Source organism: Apis florea, unplaced genomic scaffold (genome assembly GCF_048593485.1).
Source record: "Apis florea isolate Af1SG1 unplaced genomic scaffold, ASM4859348v1 contig_3367_pilon, whole genome shotgun sequence".
Lineage (NCBI taxonomy): Eukaryota > Metazoa > Arthropoda > Insecta > Hymenoptera > Apidae > Apis > Apis florea.
Window position 1 is genome coordinate 6,867,450 of NW_028256746.1, and position 14,801 is coordinate 6,882,250.

General features: G+C 36.9%; 1 protein-coding gene across 2 annotated transcripts in view; it reads left to right on the plus strand.

Moving 5' to 3' along the window:
• Positions 1–14,801, plus strand: part of tei (irregular chiasm C-roughest protein teiresias) — a 310,935-nt gene that overhangs the window by 291,695 nt on the left and 4,439 nt on the right. For both annotated transcript variants that reach the window (XM_086912166.1, XM_086912165.1), the window contains one exon: positions 11,710–11,888. In XM_086912166.1, the coding sequence (XP_086768292.1) occupies positions 11,710–11,888 (179 nt within the window). The remainder of the gene's footprint in view (positions 1–11,709; positions 11,889–14,801) is intronic.

Sequence of the window (14,801 nt, forward strand, 5' to 3'; positions counted from 1 at the left end):
ACACGTAGGTGTTTTTAGTATTTTTACAAGGGACGTGGATTTTTAATATAGCGGCCCCCTTTATTTGCTTTAATGCTAGATCTAATGGAATTTCTGTTTGCGTCCGATTTCGGATATTTTTTTTATTCCGTTTTTATTATTTCTCGGGAAAAAAAATTTTTACGAATGAATTTACGAGGGGTAATGATAATCCGTCATTTCGTATCAAAGGAACGATGTAGTTGAGAAAAATTCTTCGTCGAGTTTCATGATTTCAGAAGTGAGAAACAGAAGAGTGTGAGGAAATGGGAAGGAAATGGCGAAGTAAAATTTTTCTTTTTAGAATTTTATTTGTATTTATATCGGTATTGATTAATTTTGGTGTGTATATATCTATTTATGTTTAATGCATTCGTGTGTTTAAATTATTTTTTTTTTTTTTAATAATCTAATTACAATTTTACTTTTTATCTATTTCATCCGCTTGAAATTGTTAAACATATGAAAATATATATCCGAAATTTTAAGAATATGAAAATATACGGATATAAAATATAGATTTAATGTAAAAAGTTTAAAAATATATAAAAATATATATTTGTATTCTACACGTATTACGAAAAAAACAAAAATATAATCATAATACAGATATATGTGATGCGTAAAAATTCATAAATATGCATGAAATTTGATACGAGATATAAAAACATAAAATATATTTCGCCCTAAGTTAATTAAAGAAAATAAATCGAAACTTTTAGTACCCGTGGCGCCATCTCGCGGATGGATGCTGGAAGCTCCGACTTGTTACTAGCAAAGCAGAATGTGCAAGGAGGTATTCGTGACGTCACAGATAAGGATAGCAACATAGTGCGAGAAGGATAGAGAAGACGCGCTACAAGTTCGCGCATGCGCAGTAACGCTTTTTTAAACATCGAAAAATACTACATCGAAAATCAATTAATTACTCACTTATTACTAAAAATTTCTGAACATTTAAGATCGTATCATAAAGCTGGAATCTTGAGAAAGTTTCTCATATAAATTTTAGCAGGATATTCTCTTTAATTAATTATTTCTTAGCGATTAATGCCTCTTGTGCGGACTGACGCAACCGAGGCGGCAATATTTTTAACACATTTTTCGTTAATTTCACTTTATTATGAGATTTATTTGTAAATATAAATGTGTGAATCTTAAACGTTGCTCCTTCCTCTTCATTCACGTATAATTTTTATTTGTAATTTTATTCTCGTTTGAGCGAATAAATTGATTATTCGTTACTCGGTTACAGATGGAGAATTTGGCAACTGAAACACTATCAATGATAATCGTTAATAAATAATTAATTAAAAGTAATTTCTTATTAAAATTTATATGAGAAACTTGCTCAAGGTTCTAGCTTTAAGATGCGAGTTTAAAAGTGCAGAACTTTTTGGTAGAAAATTAATAATTAGTAAATTTTCTATGTAGAGTTTTCGATGTATTAAAAAACGTTACTGCGCATGATCGAACTTGGTGGCGTATCATCTTATCCTTTTCGCACAATATCTCGCACTCTATCTTTCCCTGTGACGTCACGAATACCTCCTTGCACATTCTGCTATGCTAGTAACAAGTCGGAGCTTCCAGCGTCCATCCGCGAGATGGCGCCACCGTATTAAAATTTTTTAATTTCCTTATTTTAATTTAAATTATGTATTCTGTCAACATTTTGCAATATTCGGAAATACTTATTCGACAAATACCGTAAAAAAAATTGTGTACAAATGTTTTCGAACCGAGAAATTCAACAATGCAATAATATTGGGGAAGCTAAGAAAAGAAAATTTTCTTGAAAGAGAAAACGAAAAAAAGAAGAGAGAATAAAAAAATGTAGATATAAAATAAATATATCGTAATATATTTAATCCTCTACTTTTAAACTTTCTGCTGGTTAGAAAATTTTAAGAAAGTAAAAAATACCAGCAATATTCCTTCTATCGCTTCTTACAACACCACAAGTTTAAATCTATCTTCAAGAAAATCTCTATAATCGTAAAATCTTCGTTCAAAATTTGAACGAAACTTGTGAAAAATGGGGCGCGCCTCAAATTTCTCGCGACCCGAACCGTTTACCCTCAGTTTCCCTCTTCCCCTATAAACAGCAGCGTATTTCGCAGAGAATATTAATGAAATACCCGCGTACAATTGGATGGCCCTTTTGAAAAGTGAACGAGGGACCAACCCGTCCTCTCTGTATCTCACCGCTAAGGATGGCAAGCGTTTTAATGAATATCGAGAACAATGCGGAGATAACTGCGGTCTAGGCTCGCGCCTTGAAACAATAGCGCCGTCCTGCGAACATTATCGCGAGTTTTGAATGGGCGTTGATTCTTATCGCGTATCGTGGCTACGTGTAACCAAGTGAATCCTTGCGCGGATAATGTCACAACTTTCCGGGATATATCGTTCCTCCCGGTGGAGCAATCTCTCGAACCCGCTACGCCCTTTCGTCCCCACTTCTCCCTCCCTTCCTCACATCCCTCCTCCCCCCCCCTCTTCATCCGAGAAACACGATGCAACATGGATCGTTCGTTCGTTTGTTCGTTCGTTCGTTCGTTCGTTATCGGCTTCTTCTCTATTCTTCATCTCGTAAAAAAAAGAAAGAAAGAAGAAAACAAAAAGGAATCGTCAACCACCGCTCTTCCGTTGAAAATTATATTTTCTTTTCGAGAAAAACGAGTTAATCCTTTGTCTGGATACAAGATCGGCCATGGTTCATAGAAATAGAGAGAAAGAGAGAAAGAGAGAACTGGAATTTATACCGCGATGAATTTTAATGTATACTTATTTTTTTAGTGTTTAAATCTTCTTGCCCTGTAATATCACACTTTTGATGGCGTGAATCAAAGATCAAGTATAACCGATGAACGTTTCACTTGTAACGAATTTCAATTTCAATTTTAGTTTTAGTAACTACTGTTTCTAAAGTCGTGCTATTCGAACTATGAGATCGTAGATTGTTAAATAGCGATTACAGATTGTATACCGTGTAACAAAACGAAGAAAATTCGGCGTTAAGGCGAGAGATTTCTATGTAATTTCATCACAACTCTATCCCTTAATTAATATTTATTCGTTTATTATTTTCATGCAAATCGAATTTAATTATTCCTAATCGGCAAATAATTAAATATGCGAACAAGTCAATGAACCAAACATTCGCCGATATATTACGCGTATAATTAATATATTAGAATATTGATATCGGTCGGTCAAACGGGTTAAACGGAGAACTGATTAATAACTCGAAATAAGAAAACGTTAAAACGACAAACCCTTTTTTTAATTAACAATTAATTAACAATTACATTGCGATTAATCCAAAATTAATCAATTATGCACTATCAGAATGTAAAATTTCGACTTCAAAATAATCCAATTTTTAAAGTTTCACACTTTTCACAATTGAATCAACGTATCGCGCAATTTTATAAATTTATTTTTCCTCCTATTATTAAATCGTAAAAAAAAAAAAAAAAAAAAAACAGAAAAACGAAAGCACCTTCTTCTAGTCACCTGATATAAAATCGAAATAAAACGGCAGACGGGAGGGAAATTTTCCTCGCCGACTCGGACAAATGTTATGAAGCTATGGCGATCAGAGACGCATCCCTATTACGACACAAAGCAAGTGGGAAGCGAGCGAGCAGGGAAGTGCACTTATGCGTCTGATCCCGAGATTGGAAATTAATCGATTAATTAGCAAGCTGTTACAAGGTGGGCCGCCGGGCCGGCGCACAAGTAATTCGTTTCATCGTCTGTCCGCTCGGCCGTGCGTCCGTCCGCTCTCGCTCCCAATTTCACGCACAGATTGCTTTTGAATCGAATAGCGTTTTGCGAAAGTGGAACAGGCCGATACCAGTGTGTCAGACGTTCGAAATCAGGTCTGACCGGGAAACCTTGGAAATAGGCCCCGGCCGAGTAGCGTAGAATATGAAAAATACTTCTTCCGATACTTTCGATCGAAGAAATGATAAATGTTCCATGTACGAGTTTTTCGAGACGTAGCGATTTTGAAATTTTGCTTTTCCTGATCCGTTGATCAGAATCGTTTCGATCTGGAAACAAGAGTGGATAAAATTTTTGAGATTTTAAATTCTTTTATCATGTCAGATGGAAAATATATTATATTCGAGTCTTTTATTTTAACATTCCTTTTCTTGAAGCTAGGAGATACAAAGGGGAACGGAGGCGTCACTTGTTTCAACTTTCTTCTTTCATTCCGGCCGATAATCGAATGGACAAGTAGAAACGGTCAATAACTAGTGAAACTAGCTTGATCGATAGAAATATTTTGGTCGAGGCTATTAAAGGAAGAAGCTTTTTATAATTTCGATAATAAATATTGCTAATGAGAGAGTCGACCCCGCGGATCCCGGTAAAAACTGTTTAATTAGCGGTAATGCCTATGGGTTGAGGTTACTAATTTAAAAATTACATTATTAAACGCGCGCACGGCCAATTAATTCTGGGAATATTTAACGACGATCCGGCAGAAAAATGCGATGCAATTTGTAAAATTACCGGTAATGATATGAAACAGGGACAGCGGGGATTATATCGCCGATCCATTCCCCTTTGCGACGAGTGGAAATAGTTGTACGAATTAATAGCGGGTAATTAAACGTGCGATTCTTCGATCGATACGATCGAACGCGTATTTCCGAGAAATGGCTTTCAAATTAACTTGGAAAACAGAAATGTACGTAGTCATTCCGCATTTAAGCGATGAAACATCCGTGCCGTGGAAATTTTACATTTGTACAACACCGGTGCCTTATTTTCTCACAAATATATAAAAAAATGTTGTTCGCATTATAAAATGATAAAATGATAAAACTTGATGCGCGCTATATATATATATATGCACACACGTGTAACAATTTTTTTTAAATTCTTTTATTTTTAAAGTCAAAATGACGCGATATTTAATTAAATTTCTTTTAATTTAATTTTTTCTCTTCTCTTCGTTTTTTTATTTTTTTCTCTATTTTTTTTTTTTTTTTTTTTTTTTTAATGCGAATCTCATGTGCAGAAAAAACAAATAAGCATTTTCACTGTATTTCAAAGTCGAGCGAGAAAGTTTCATTAGAATATTTAATTAGAGAAAAGTGGCACCCGTGATGAATTTCTGACATCTGATTTTACTTTTAAATTTTATTTCGATATTATAGTTCTGTTTGCCCTAGGGAATTTTCGTATGGGGCATAGTCGAGAATCGTAATTTTTACAATTGCTCGTGAAAAATGCATGTATCGCGATAAAGGGATAAGAAATTATTGGATATAATTTGACTAATTCTCTTCGGTGCATTCAAAAATTTATTTTATAAATAACGTACAATACAATTACACAACAATTTATATCAATTATAACGATTAATATCGATTAATATTTATTTATCTTTACTTAACGTTATACATTATAATGCGAAATTATATAACACTGCAACATTTTATGAATTACAAATTTATATTTCCAAAAGATTCAAATTTACCTAAATTTACGTAAACCAATATTTCGTGCATTATACAATATATCGTACATTTGTCTACATTTATCATATCATTCCATGACATGTAACGGAATAATATAAAACGATTAAAAGTTACAACAATTAAAATAATACAAAACAATTATACAAAATTTCAATTTTTCTAATTTTTCGCATGTTCGCGATTTTTACGCGTTCATTTACGCATCCCTTGTCCGATAAGCGAACGAATTGTTTAACGAAAATAAAATACACGATTATCCTGGCTGAAACAACAAACTTAAAAACTCCTCGGCCGGGAGAATCGCGACGAAGGGGAGGAAGGAAGGGGGAAGGTTTGGAAAGTTTGGAAAGACAGATCGAAGTTTCGATGGAACAAAGTGCAGCACGCGAGTCGTCGAAAGGATTCGTTACGGTAACGGTGCTCGTTCTTGTCGAAACTTTTTCCACGATCGAGCCAAGGATGAATCACCGTGGCCGTCGCATTCCCCACGGCTCATTTAACATGCTAAGAGGTACTTTTCGGGGAAGCGACTCCTCCCGGAAGTCGTCCCAGACGAGGAATTCGACCGGGGGCAAGGATTTTTATACGTTTCTTTTTTTTCTATCTCTCTCTCTTTTTTCTTTTTTTTTTTCACTCGAAAAACGCGACGATTCCCCTCCTTCCCCTCATCTTCCCCCTCCCTTCACTTCTTTCTTTCTCTTCGCTCTCTTTCATTTCCCATTTTCGTTAATCGATAATAATTAACTCGAGAGGAGAGACAGGTGACCATTCTCGCGAGAGGAGACGCGTCAATCAAACGGGATTTTTTTCAACCCCTCCCCGTATTACCCCGTTGCACGTGTAATAACGTTTCGTTTCGTGTAAACGTTTGACACTTGTCACCGATAATCGAGCGTGGCTCGCTCGTTCAAATAACCTTCCCGTTTCCTAACTCTTTGAAATTGCCTTTGTGTGTGTGTGTGTGTGTGTTTTTTTTTTTTTGAAAACGCGTTGTTGAACTCCAATGTAGGGCCGAAACGGGGAGGAGTGGTTCATAGCGATTAAGGTCGTTGAACTCGATGGCCGTTTCATTCTTCTCGCGTTGAAAAATAAGAGAAACGAATATTGTTTTAAAAAGTCACTAGTAGACTGTCTTTTTCTAGTTAAAATATACATCGTCTAGTATTTTTTTTTTTTCATTTTTCAAGATACGTTGCGATATGCGAGCTTTCGTTTATTTAATTTTTTGAAGGAAAAATTTTTTAGAAAAATTTACGAGAATCTTGGAGTACTCTGAATCTTCAAATATAAATCTCTATAGAAATGATTCTAAGATTCTAGAAGAAGGATAATACGAATGATATACACTCGTGATTTTTCAAATCTGTTTCAAAGTATTGATTGGAATAATTAAAAAAAGGATAACGGTGTTCTTCTTCCGGAAGAACGTGACGATTCTGTCGATGATACGATATTTAACTTTCCATCAAGAACGAATCCTCGAATAAACCTGGAAATATCATTTCGCGCGATATCTTTGAAATATTTAACGATATCGTTCACGAAGAAATTTCGCGGAACGCACGGAAAAGTGTCCACGATGTCGTTTTTAATTCACGACCCTTAAGATAAAGAGCTTCCGTATCTCCCTCCTCCTCCTCCTCCTTCTCCTCCTCCTCCTCCTTCTTCTCCTCCTCTCTTTCAATTTATTCCTCAGTAGCTTCAGTTATTCATGGCCGGAGGAAGCTTAAATTATAATTAGAACACGGAAGATCTGGACTTTCTTCACATTCTTAATAACGTTCTCCATAATGCATAGGATCGCATGTGTGTCACGTGCGAGTGGAGTCGAAATGTATATAAAAGATTCACCGAAACGACCGCCACTTTCTTTTTCAACTTCTTCTTTTTATTTTTGTCCTGCTGCCCGCGTTCGCGACCAACGTCTAAGAATTTCCATCAGGGAAGAAGGGAGAGAAAGGACGTAGAAAAGACGTGGAAAGTAGAACGAATAACGTATCTCGGATTTTTTCAAGATTAGAATCGAAAATAGGTGGAGGAAAAAGTTCGAGATTTGGAAGAGATTGTTCGTGAAATCGTTCGAAAATTTTACAATCTTTTGCGGGCGCATTTACATTTTCGCGAATTTCATATGAAATCGTACGTCAAATCGAATTTTAAAATTCAGATTCGACATTCGGTGTTTCGTTCGATGGACAAAAATTCAAGATACATAAAAAAAAGGAAGAAGGGAAAAAAGGGATAAAATAAGAGTGCGTTATATATTCGCGTTATATATTCGAAACAAAAAATATCAATGAATAGACAGATGGAAAATTAATCGATTTATAATTTTTGTTTTCGTACGCGCAGACAGAACATCGTTTCTCTGGAATTAGTTATCCCGTTCGGATGCCGCATTTTCGTTTCGCCATAGTTGATTTCATTAATCATTTCAATTAGAATTAATGGTGGAATTAAGCCAGCTTTGTTCCGTCAACCAGAACCTAAAGTTCAGAAACTATCAGTTATTTCATTTGTATAATTGAACACGTGCGCGCGAATGGACAAATGGAGCCGAGTGCTAGCTAACGAACGTGCAGAACTGTGAAAGGATTCAGAAATGGAAAAAAATGTAAAAAAGATGGAAAGGTGACGGGATTTAAAAGGAAAAAAAAAAAAAAAGACCGTTTATTTAAACTATTTCTGAAATAAGAGGTGATGAAATATTTCTTCAATTTTATACGTGCAAGAATTCTAAAACTATTCGTTCAATTACGATGAGAGATGGAATTATAACTTTACACGTAAATATATGAATAATAATATTAACGTAACGTACATCTATGCGTTCTTCCTTTCTACGTGTTAAAAGCTCTCTCTCTCTCTCTCTCTCTCTCTCGCTCTCTCTCTCTCTCTCTCTCTCCATTCATTCATTCCAAAATACAATTGAGGAAATTATACGAATAGAAATAAATATTTTTATTTTATTATAAATTTTTTTTGGAATAAATTTTTTTTTTTTTTTTGATTTGTCTATGATTCGTATATTAAATGAAAAGATATCAAATATTATTTGCGCCTATGGACAATTTCAAATTTTCTAAAAGTTTATTTTAACTTGTTTCAAATTTTCCTCAACTTCGCTTCAAACAAAGTGGGTGCACAATCTCGGCATACATTTCAATTGCGTGGCCCCAGCGCCCGCAATCAAAGCATTCGCGCCAAACTTTCGTTCCCACGCATATTCAAACAACGTTCAACTTGGAATTAAAACAGTGCCGTGAAAAAAGAGGTGGGGGAGGGGGGAGGGGAGGGAAAGAAAAGAAAAAAAACGAAAGAACCAGACCAACTTCTCCACGTTACTTCGAAATCAATTATTCGAAAAGCATTTCTTCAACTATAAAATCAACCTTAACTCCTAACGAACTTCTCGAGATGAACTTTTGCGAGATTGGAGGTCGTACGCCTCCGTCGTATCGATTCATCGAGATTGAAAGGAAAAAAAAAAAACGAAGAAGAAGAAAAAAAGAAGAAGAAAAAGAAGAAAGAAAAAGCAGAAAAGAAAGAGAGGAGGGGAGTGAAAAAGTGAAAAAACCAAGTCCAATCCTGACTCAGACGTTTCCACCAACCGGTATCGAACATGGATAGACGTAGATATTGAAAGGGGTACAGGTGGGACAGGGGGGTTTGATGGAAGAGAAAGAAGACGGATAGATAGACAGACAGACGGACAGACAGACAGACGGACAGACGGCCGTGCGCTTTCACCCTCGCCGCAGAAACAAGAGGCACAGCCAAGGTATTCCAGTAATTTCAGTCGTAGGAATATTCATGAGCAGCCACGGCCGAGTGTACTGTTCCGCTTCTATTCACCGTTGCAGATGGGCCAACCAGGGTCAGAAAGCTTGCTTTACGAAGCAGGAAATCCATGCAGATGAGAACGAGTAAAAGGAGAGTGGTCGGGGGAAAGGGGTAAGGGATCGGTGGCGTTAGAATGTGGCTGAAAGGAGGAAAGGGACGGATTCGTCGTGGGTAACCGGCCGGCATCCACGCTTCAATTAGCCAAAGTGCAGCAACAAAACTGCTGCTACGACATCGCGTACCAGCTGGCCCCGGTGTCTCGTCCTTCGTCGATCGTTTCGATAAGACACCGTGAATGGAAATGGAAACCGAGTCGGGTTAAACCGAAAGATTTGCTCTTTTAGGGGGTTATTGGTCTCGGTTGGTGGAATCGGGGACCGTAGAGAGTTTGTTAACGCTTTTGGCAAACGTGCGAATCCTACGTGAGCAAGATTTTTCCTTTTCCAAGACAATGCTTGTTCAACCTCTTTCGAGTTGTCGCTTTCTTTCGCAATAATTAAATAATGTGAAGCGACGAAAGTTTTAAATATTGACGCGATTTTATTTCCATGAAATTGATTAAATAAGGAGATTGTAAATATAACATCTTCACGGAATGTAAATGATATAAGTGATAATAGCGATCAGTTAAAAATCACTTTGAAAGCCTGGACGATTCGATCAGAACCATTGTGTCAAGGATAGATAATTAATTGATTAATCTCTTGCAATAAGAATGATTCGAAATTGTAATAGCACTCTGACAATTTTCACTCATCCTTCTTGTCGAAATAAAATCATAATTTTCTAAAATATTTTCTCTATCTTATCGTAGAAAAACTTTATCTCTCCGATCTTTCTTGTCTTTAATAATGAAACGCTACAGATCGACGTTGGATCATTTATCGATCTTTTAATCGTGATCAAATCGATTCTGAGATATCTGAATATATTTGTTGGTACACGTTTCAGGTCGTTGCCTCGAGCGACGAGGATATTTTGACGAGATTTAACTGGTGAAACTGTCCCAGAATCACGATCGCCTTGAAGCTTTGAAATCGAGAAACCATTCTATCCATCCGTTCTCACTTCTCTATTCATCTATTTATCCCTCTCTCTATCCTATCTCTGCTGATGTAACGAGTCGTTGCAACTTGCTGTCATATTGTCACACTGGTCTAGTCCGGTTTCGATGGCTGCAAATGCGTGTATTTGTACACTAGAGATTGGCGAGACTCGTGGAAACGAGTAAATCAAAAGCGTCGCGAGCGTTACCGCGAATCGACGCGAAAAAAAACCGATGTTTCGATGCGATCCGGCTCGTAAATATGAAAAAAACGACCATAAATAATAATAGGAAAAAAATGAAGTTACGGGGAGCACGATGGTCGTTTAGAATTTTACGTGCAACGGGCATCGGGAGGTCTCATCAAAAGGATAAAGAATAGCGAATGGGATCGTAAGAGAGTGGTTTATTTCATTCATGATATCGCTCGATAAATGTGTAACATAAATCGAGAATCGTCGTTAAACGGAAGAGCGAATATTTTAAAATTATATTGAAATTAAATTGAAAGTGGTCGTTCAATCAAGTTTTGACAATTGTTTGTTTTCCATGCGGAAAAATTCGTGGACATGCTCGATATAAATCGCGCTCGCGATGAGGGCGTTTGCAACGATAAATTACTGCAATAACGATAATTATCGCGGTTTATAAACGTATCAACCTTTTCATTGTTCGCAACAACCATTGTGACACGATTGCCAAACGGTATAAATTGACCGGCGAAATTCGAAGTACGCGATACCATGGCCGAATTTCATACAGACCGTTTGAACACTCGTTTTAATAATTACCTAGTAACCCAAAATATCGATTCCCCGACAATTTCTCTCGCTAACGTCACGGAGAATGGCGCGATCAGCTTTCGGAATAAATCCAAATTAGGAAAACTACTCGAATACATTACGCGTTATATTCGCATAGTTTCGTTATTGCGACGTTTCAACATGGCCATCATTTCATTCGATCGCTTTAATGAAGTTCCACTTAAGATAGAAACAGGATGGCAACATAATTCAGCAGGAATTACGAAAGATTACGTCGTTTAGCTACATGCTGAGATATTTTCGCAGTTAACAAGACACAAAGCTCTGTGCAAACTCTATAGATAAAGAGGGAGGTAGAAAGATATAGTGAGATAAGGATATAATAGAGAGAAAGAGAGAGAGAGAGAGATGAGGGAAGGGGTTGGGTTATGCTACCGGAACCGAAGGGTGGATTTATGACCGACAAAAGAACCGCGTATACGCCGCGTACCACGACCGGAGGGTTAACAGAATTGTTTGCGAATTTTTGTTCCAGGTCGACCCATGATTCATCCACCTAATCAAACAGTGACAGCGAAGGAGGGTGAATCGCTGAATATTGTCGTTGAATTTTGCGCCGAGCCGAGACACACCAAGATACTTTGGATATCCGAGGAAAACGTTTACGTGCCTGGTGCAGAGGCTAGAGATGGTGTTCAAGCGCTTGCTATTGAGGTATGCTTTTTTTCTTTTTTTCTTTTTTCCTTTTTTCCTTTTATACTCTTCCTTTATTTCTCGTTTTTTGTATATATTTTTGTTCAATTTTCAATTTATTCAATTTTGTTTTATGCGAAAATTGAAACAGGAAATTGAATATATTTTTGAATTCTTTGGGAAGGGCTCTGATTGTTTTCGTGTGTAAGTTATTTTTTTAATAAATTCCCAATTTCCGTTCACGAAGCTTTCTCTATTCACAAGCGTATTTTTAACTCTCGTATAACTCTTGCCATATAACGTTCAATTTCTATTTAAAAATTCCTTTGAAAAATTCCTTTGAAAAATTCCTTCTCTAGTTTTTAATTTCTATTCAAAAAATTTTTTCTTTTTTTGTACACATGTATTTTTTTTTTTTTTTTTTACATTCATCCTCAATTCTTACTTCGTTTCGATTTAATTTCTTTCTCCTTCTTTCCATCTGTTTAATTCTTGCTTGCAAATCCTTTTAATTCGATATTAAACATAGTAGCCCAATAAGCTTTGTTAATAAATTTGAAAAACAAACGAAAAAAACAAACGAAGAACGAAGCTTCTTCAAATCAAACATCTACATCTACACATCCTCGCTCGAAACGAACGTTCGAGACGATAAAACCAGAAGAAAAGATTCATCTCGACCAGAAATGACTCGTTTTACGCGAAAAGAAGGATCTCGATTCGCAATTCGAGAACGCAAGAATTTTCGTAATATCGAAGATAGTGCCGGTTTTGAACCGGGTCAACGAAGGAACATCCGGTGCAATTTAACTTTGAAGACGGTCGGGCCACGGTAACCAGCCAATTTCTGTTTTCCAACAACAACAACAACAACACCAAGTAACGACGGGGGAATAAAAACGAATTTGCAACTCGGCAGGCGAGAATTATACTTTTATCGCGAGCGAACCGGCCGAAACGTGATTTCTTCTCGATGGGATAGATAGAAAGAAGACAGAAGCGGAAAGAAGGAAAATGGCACGAAGGAATACGCAACGAACGTTCATTGCATATTGCAAAAATATGAGAACGAGAAGAGATGGGATGAAATACCTATCCTTATTTCATTTTCGCGTAGCGTCGAGTTGCATCAATGTGTTCTCTTCCTCTTTGTATTACTCGTTTCCTATTTTCTTTTTTTTTTTTATTTTTCTATTTTATTCGCGGTCGACAGACTGATTCCAGATACTGGATGCTCGCACAAAAGACGGATTTACTGTTTTTCTGGGGAATCAGGAATAACGGTGAAACGCATGGAACTGAGAACAGAGATAAAGAGAAAGGAAAAAGGAAGAGAGAAAATAGGGAGACAAAAATAGGGAGAAGAGAGGAAAGAATCCTGGTATGGCTTTAAAGAGATTCGAGACTAATGCACCTGTGTTACGCTCTTGTTTCTGCTAACTTTTAATCTCCTTTGTTCCTGGTGGGAATGTTCTTAATTCATAAAACGAGAGAAAAAAAAATAAGTAAATAAAGAAAGAAGAAACGATTGTCTTTGTTAATTTTTGTCGTCGATCTTTAAATTTTCTCTGGTCCTTTTCATTGTTTCCTTTATCAGGGAAATTACGGATTTCATCGCGATGGATCATTCATTAGAGAGACAGATAGAGAGGCGGGGGAGGAAAGAGAAAGAGAAAGTAATTTTCCTTTAAGGCGTTTAAGCTTTCCTACCGTTTCGCTTGTTCCTTTACATTATTCCGTTTCCGAGCTTGAAACATGCACGACGAAAATCTTCGTCTACTCTCGAACAATCGTCCCATTCAACGGGAATATCGTTTCCTTCGAGAAAGATTAGTCACAGCTTGCCTCTTGGAAAACAAATGATGATTTGAAAATTGGAAAACTTGTTTCCCTCTTATAATATTTGAATTATCTGTGAAACGATGAACTCTACACCTGTTCTGTGTTCATTAGTTATTATCGTTTTCGTAATTTTATCGAACCATTATATAAACCAATCTCAAGAATCATCTCGTGTTGCGCCAATTCCATAAAATGATTCAATTTGTCGGAGAAAATCAATTTATACATCAAAAATTTCATCAACGTGTTTCATTAACGATTTATTCAAGAGAGATGGAGATCCAAGAGATACGAAATTTCTTCGTTTCTTCGAGCACGATTACATAGCGTCCCCGGTCCGGCTCCGGGGGAAGCTTATTAATTTTTGGTTGGGCGGAAGTTTGCGGAATATTTGGTAGACGGTATCGACGTAGTACGAGGCATTCAAAACAGAATCTGGGTCAAAATAACTACGTTCGCCGCAACACGTGCACCCGGTCTGGATTTTCGTCCTATTCCACCCCTACAGTCCAATCCCTCCGCAACCCTCGTTCGAGGAGCTGCAATTCCACGAATTAATTACCCGCTACTTCAGCCCCAGATAACAAAGGATATAGAGCACGGGACAGAATACAGAGATAGATGGATAGATAGAGATAGGAATAAATCACTGGTACTAACTACTATCAGTCATGCTTTCGACGAATACCATGGAAATTTCCCTTTAAGTTGAGGGTAGGGGGGGCGAAAGTTTCGCCGAAATTTATGGATCGACGCCTCTCGACGGGCACACGCCACGATGCAGAGAGGACGACATCTCGATGTGTTTGCACATACTCGACAATCGGAGGAACAAAGAGGAAAACTCTAGAAGACGTTGACTAACAATAAGGCAGGAACCAATGGTGATGCGACACCATTCCTGGCCTGTGTTTGTTGTTCGTCAAACAAGACAAGAGGGAAAGAAGTTTTCGACGAATGGAGTGGAACAAAAGGATTGCTCTCTATATTTAAGCATATAAAACATTTACACAAGGAAAAATTAATAGGAGAAATAAAAGTGTCGAACGATAATCTTGAGTGAAGTGAAATTTTACGAACAAGTTGTATTAA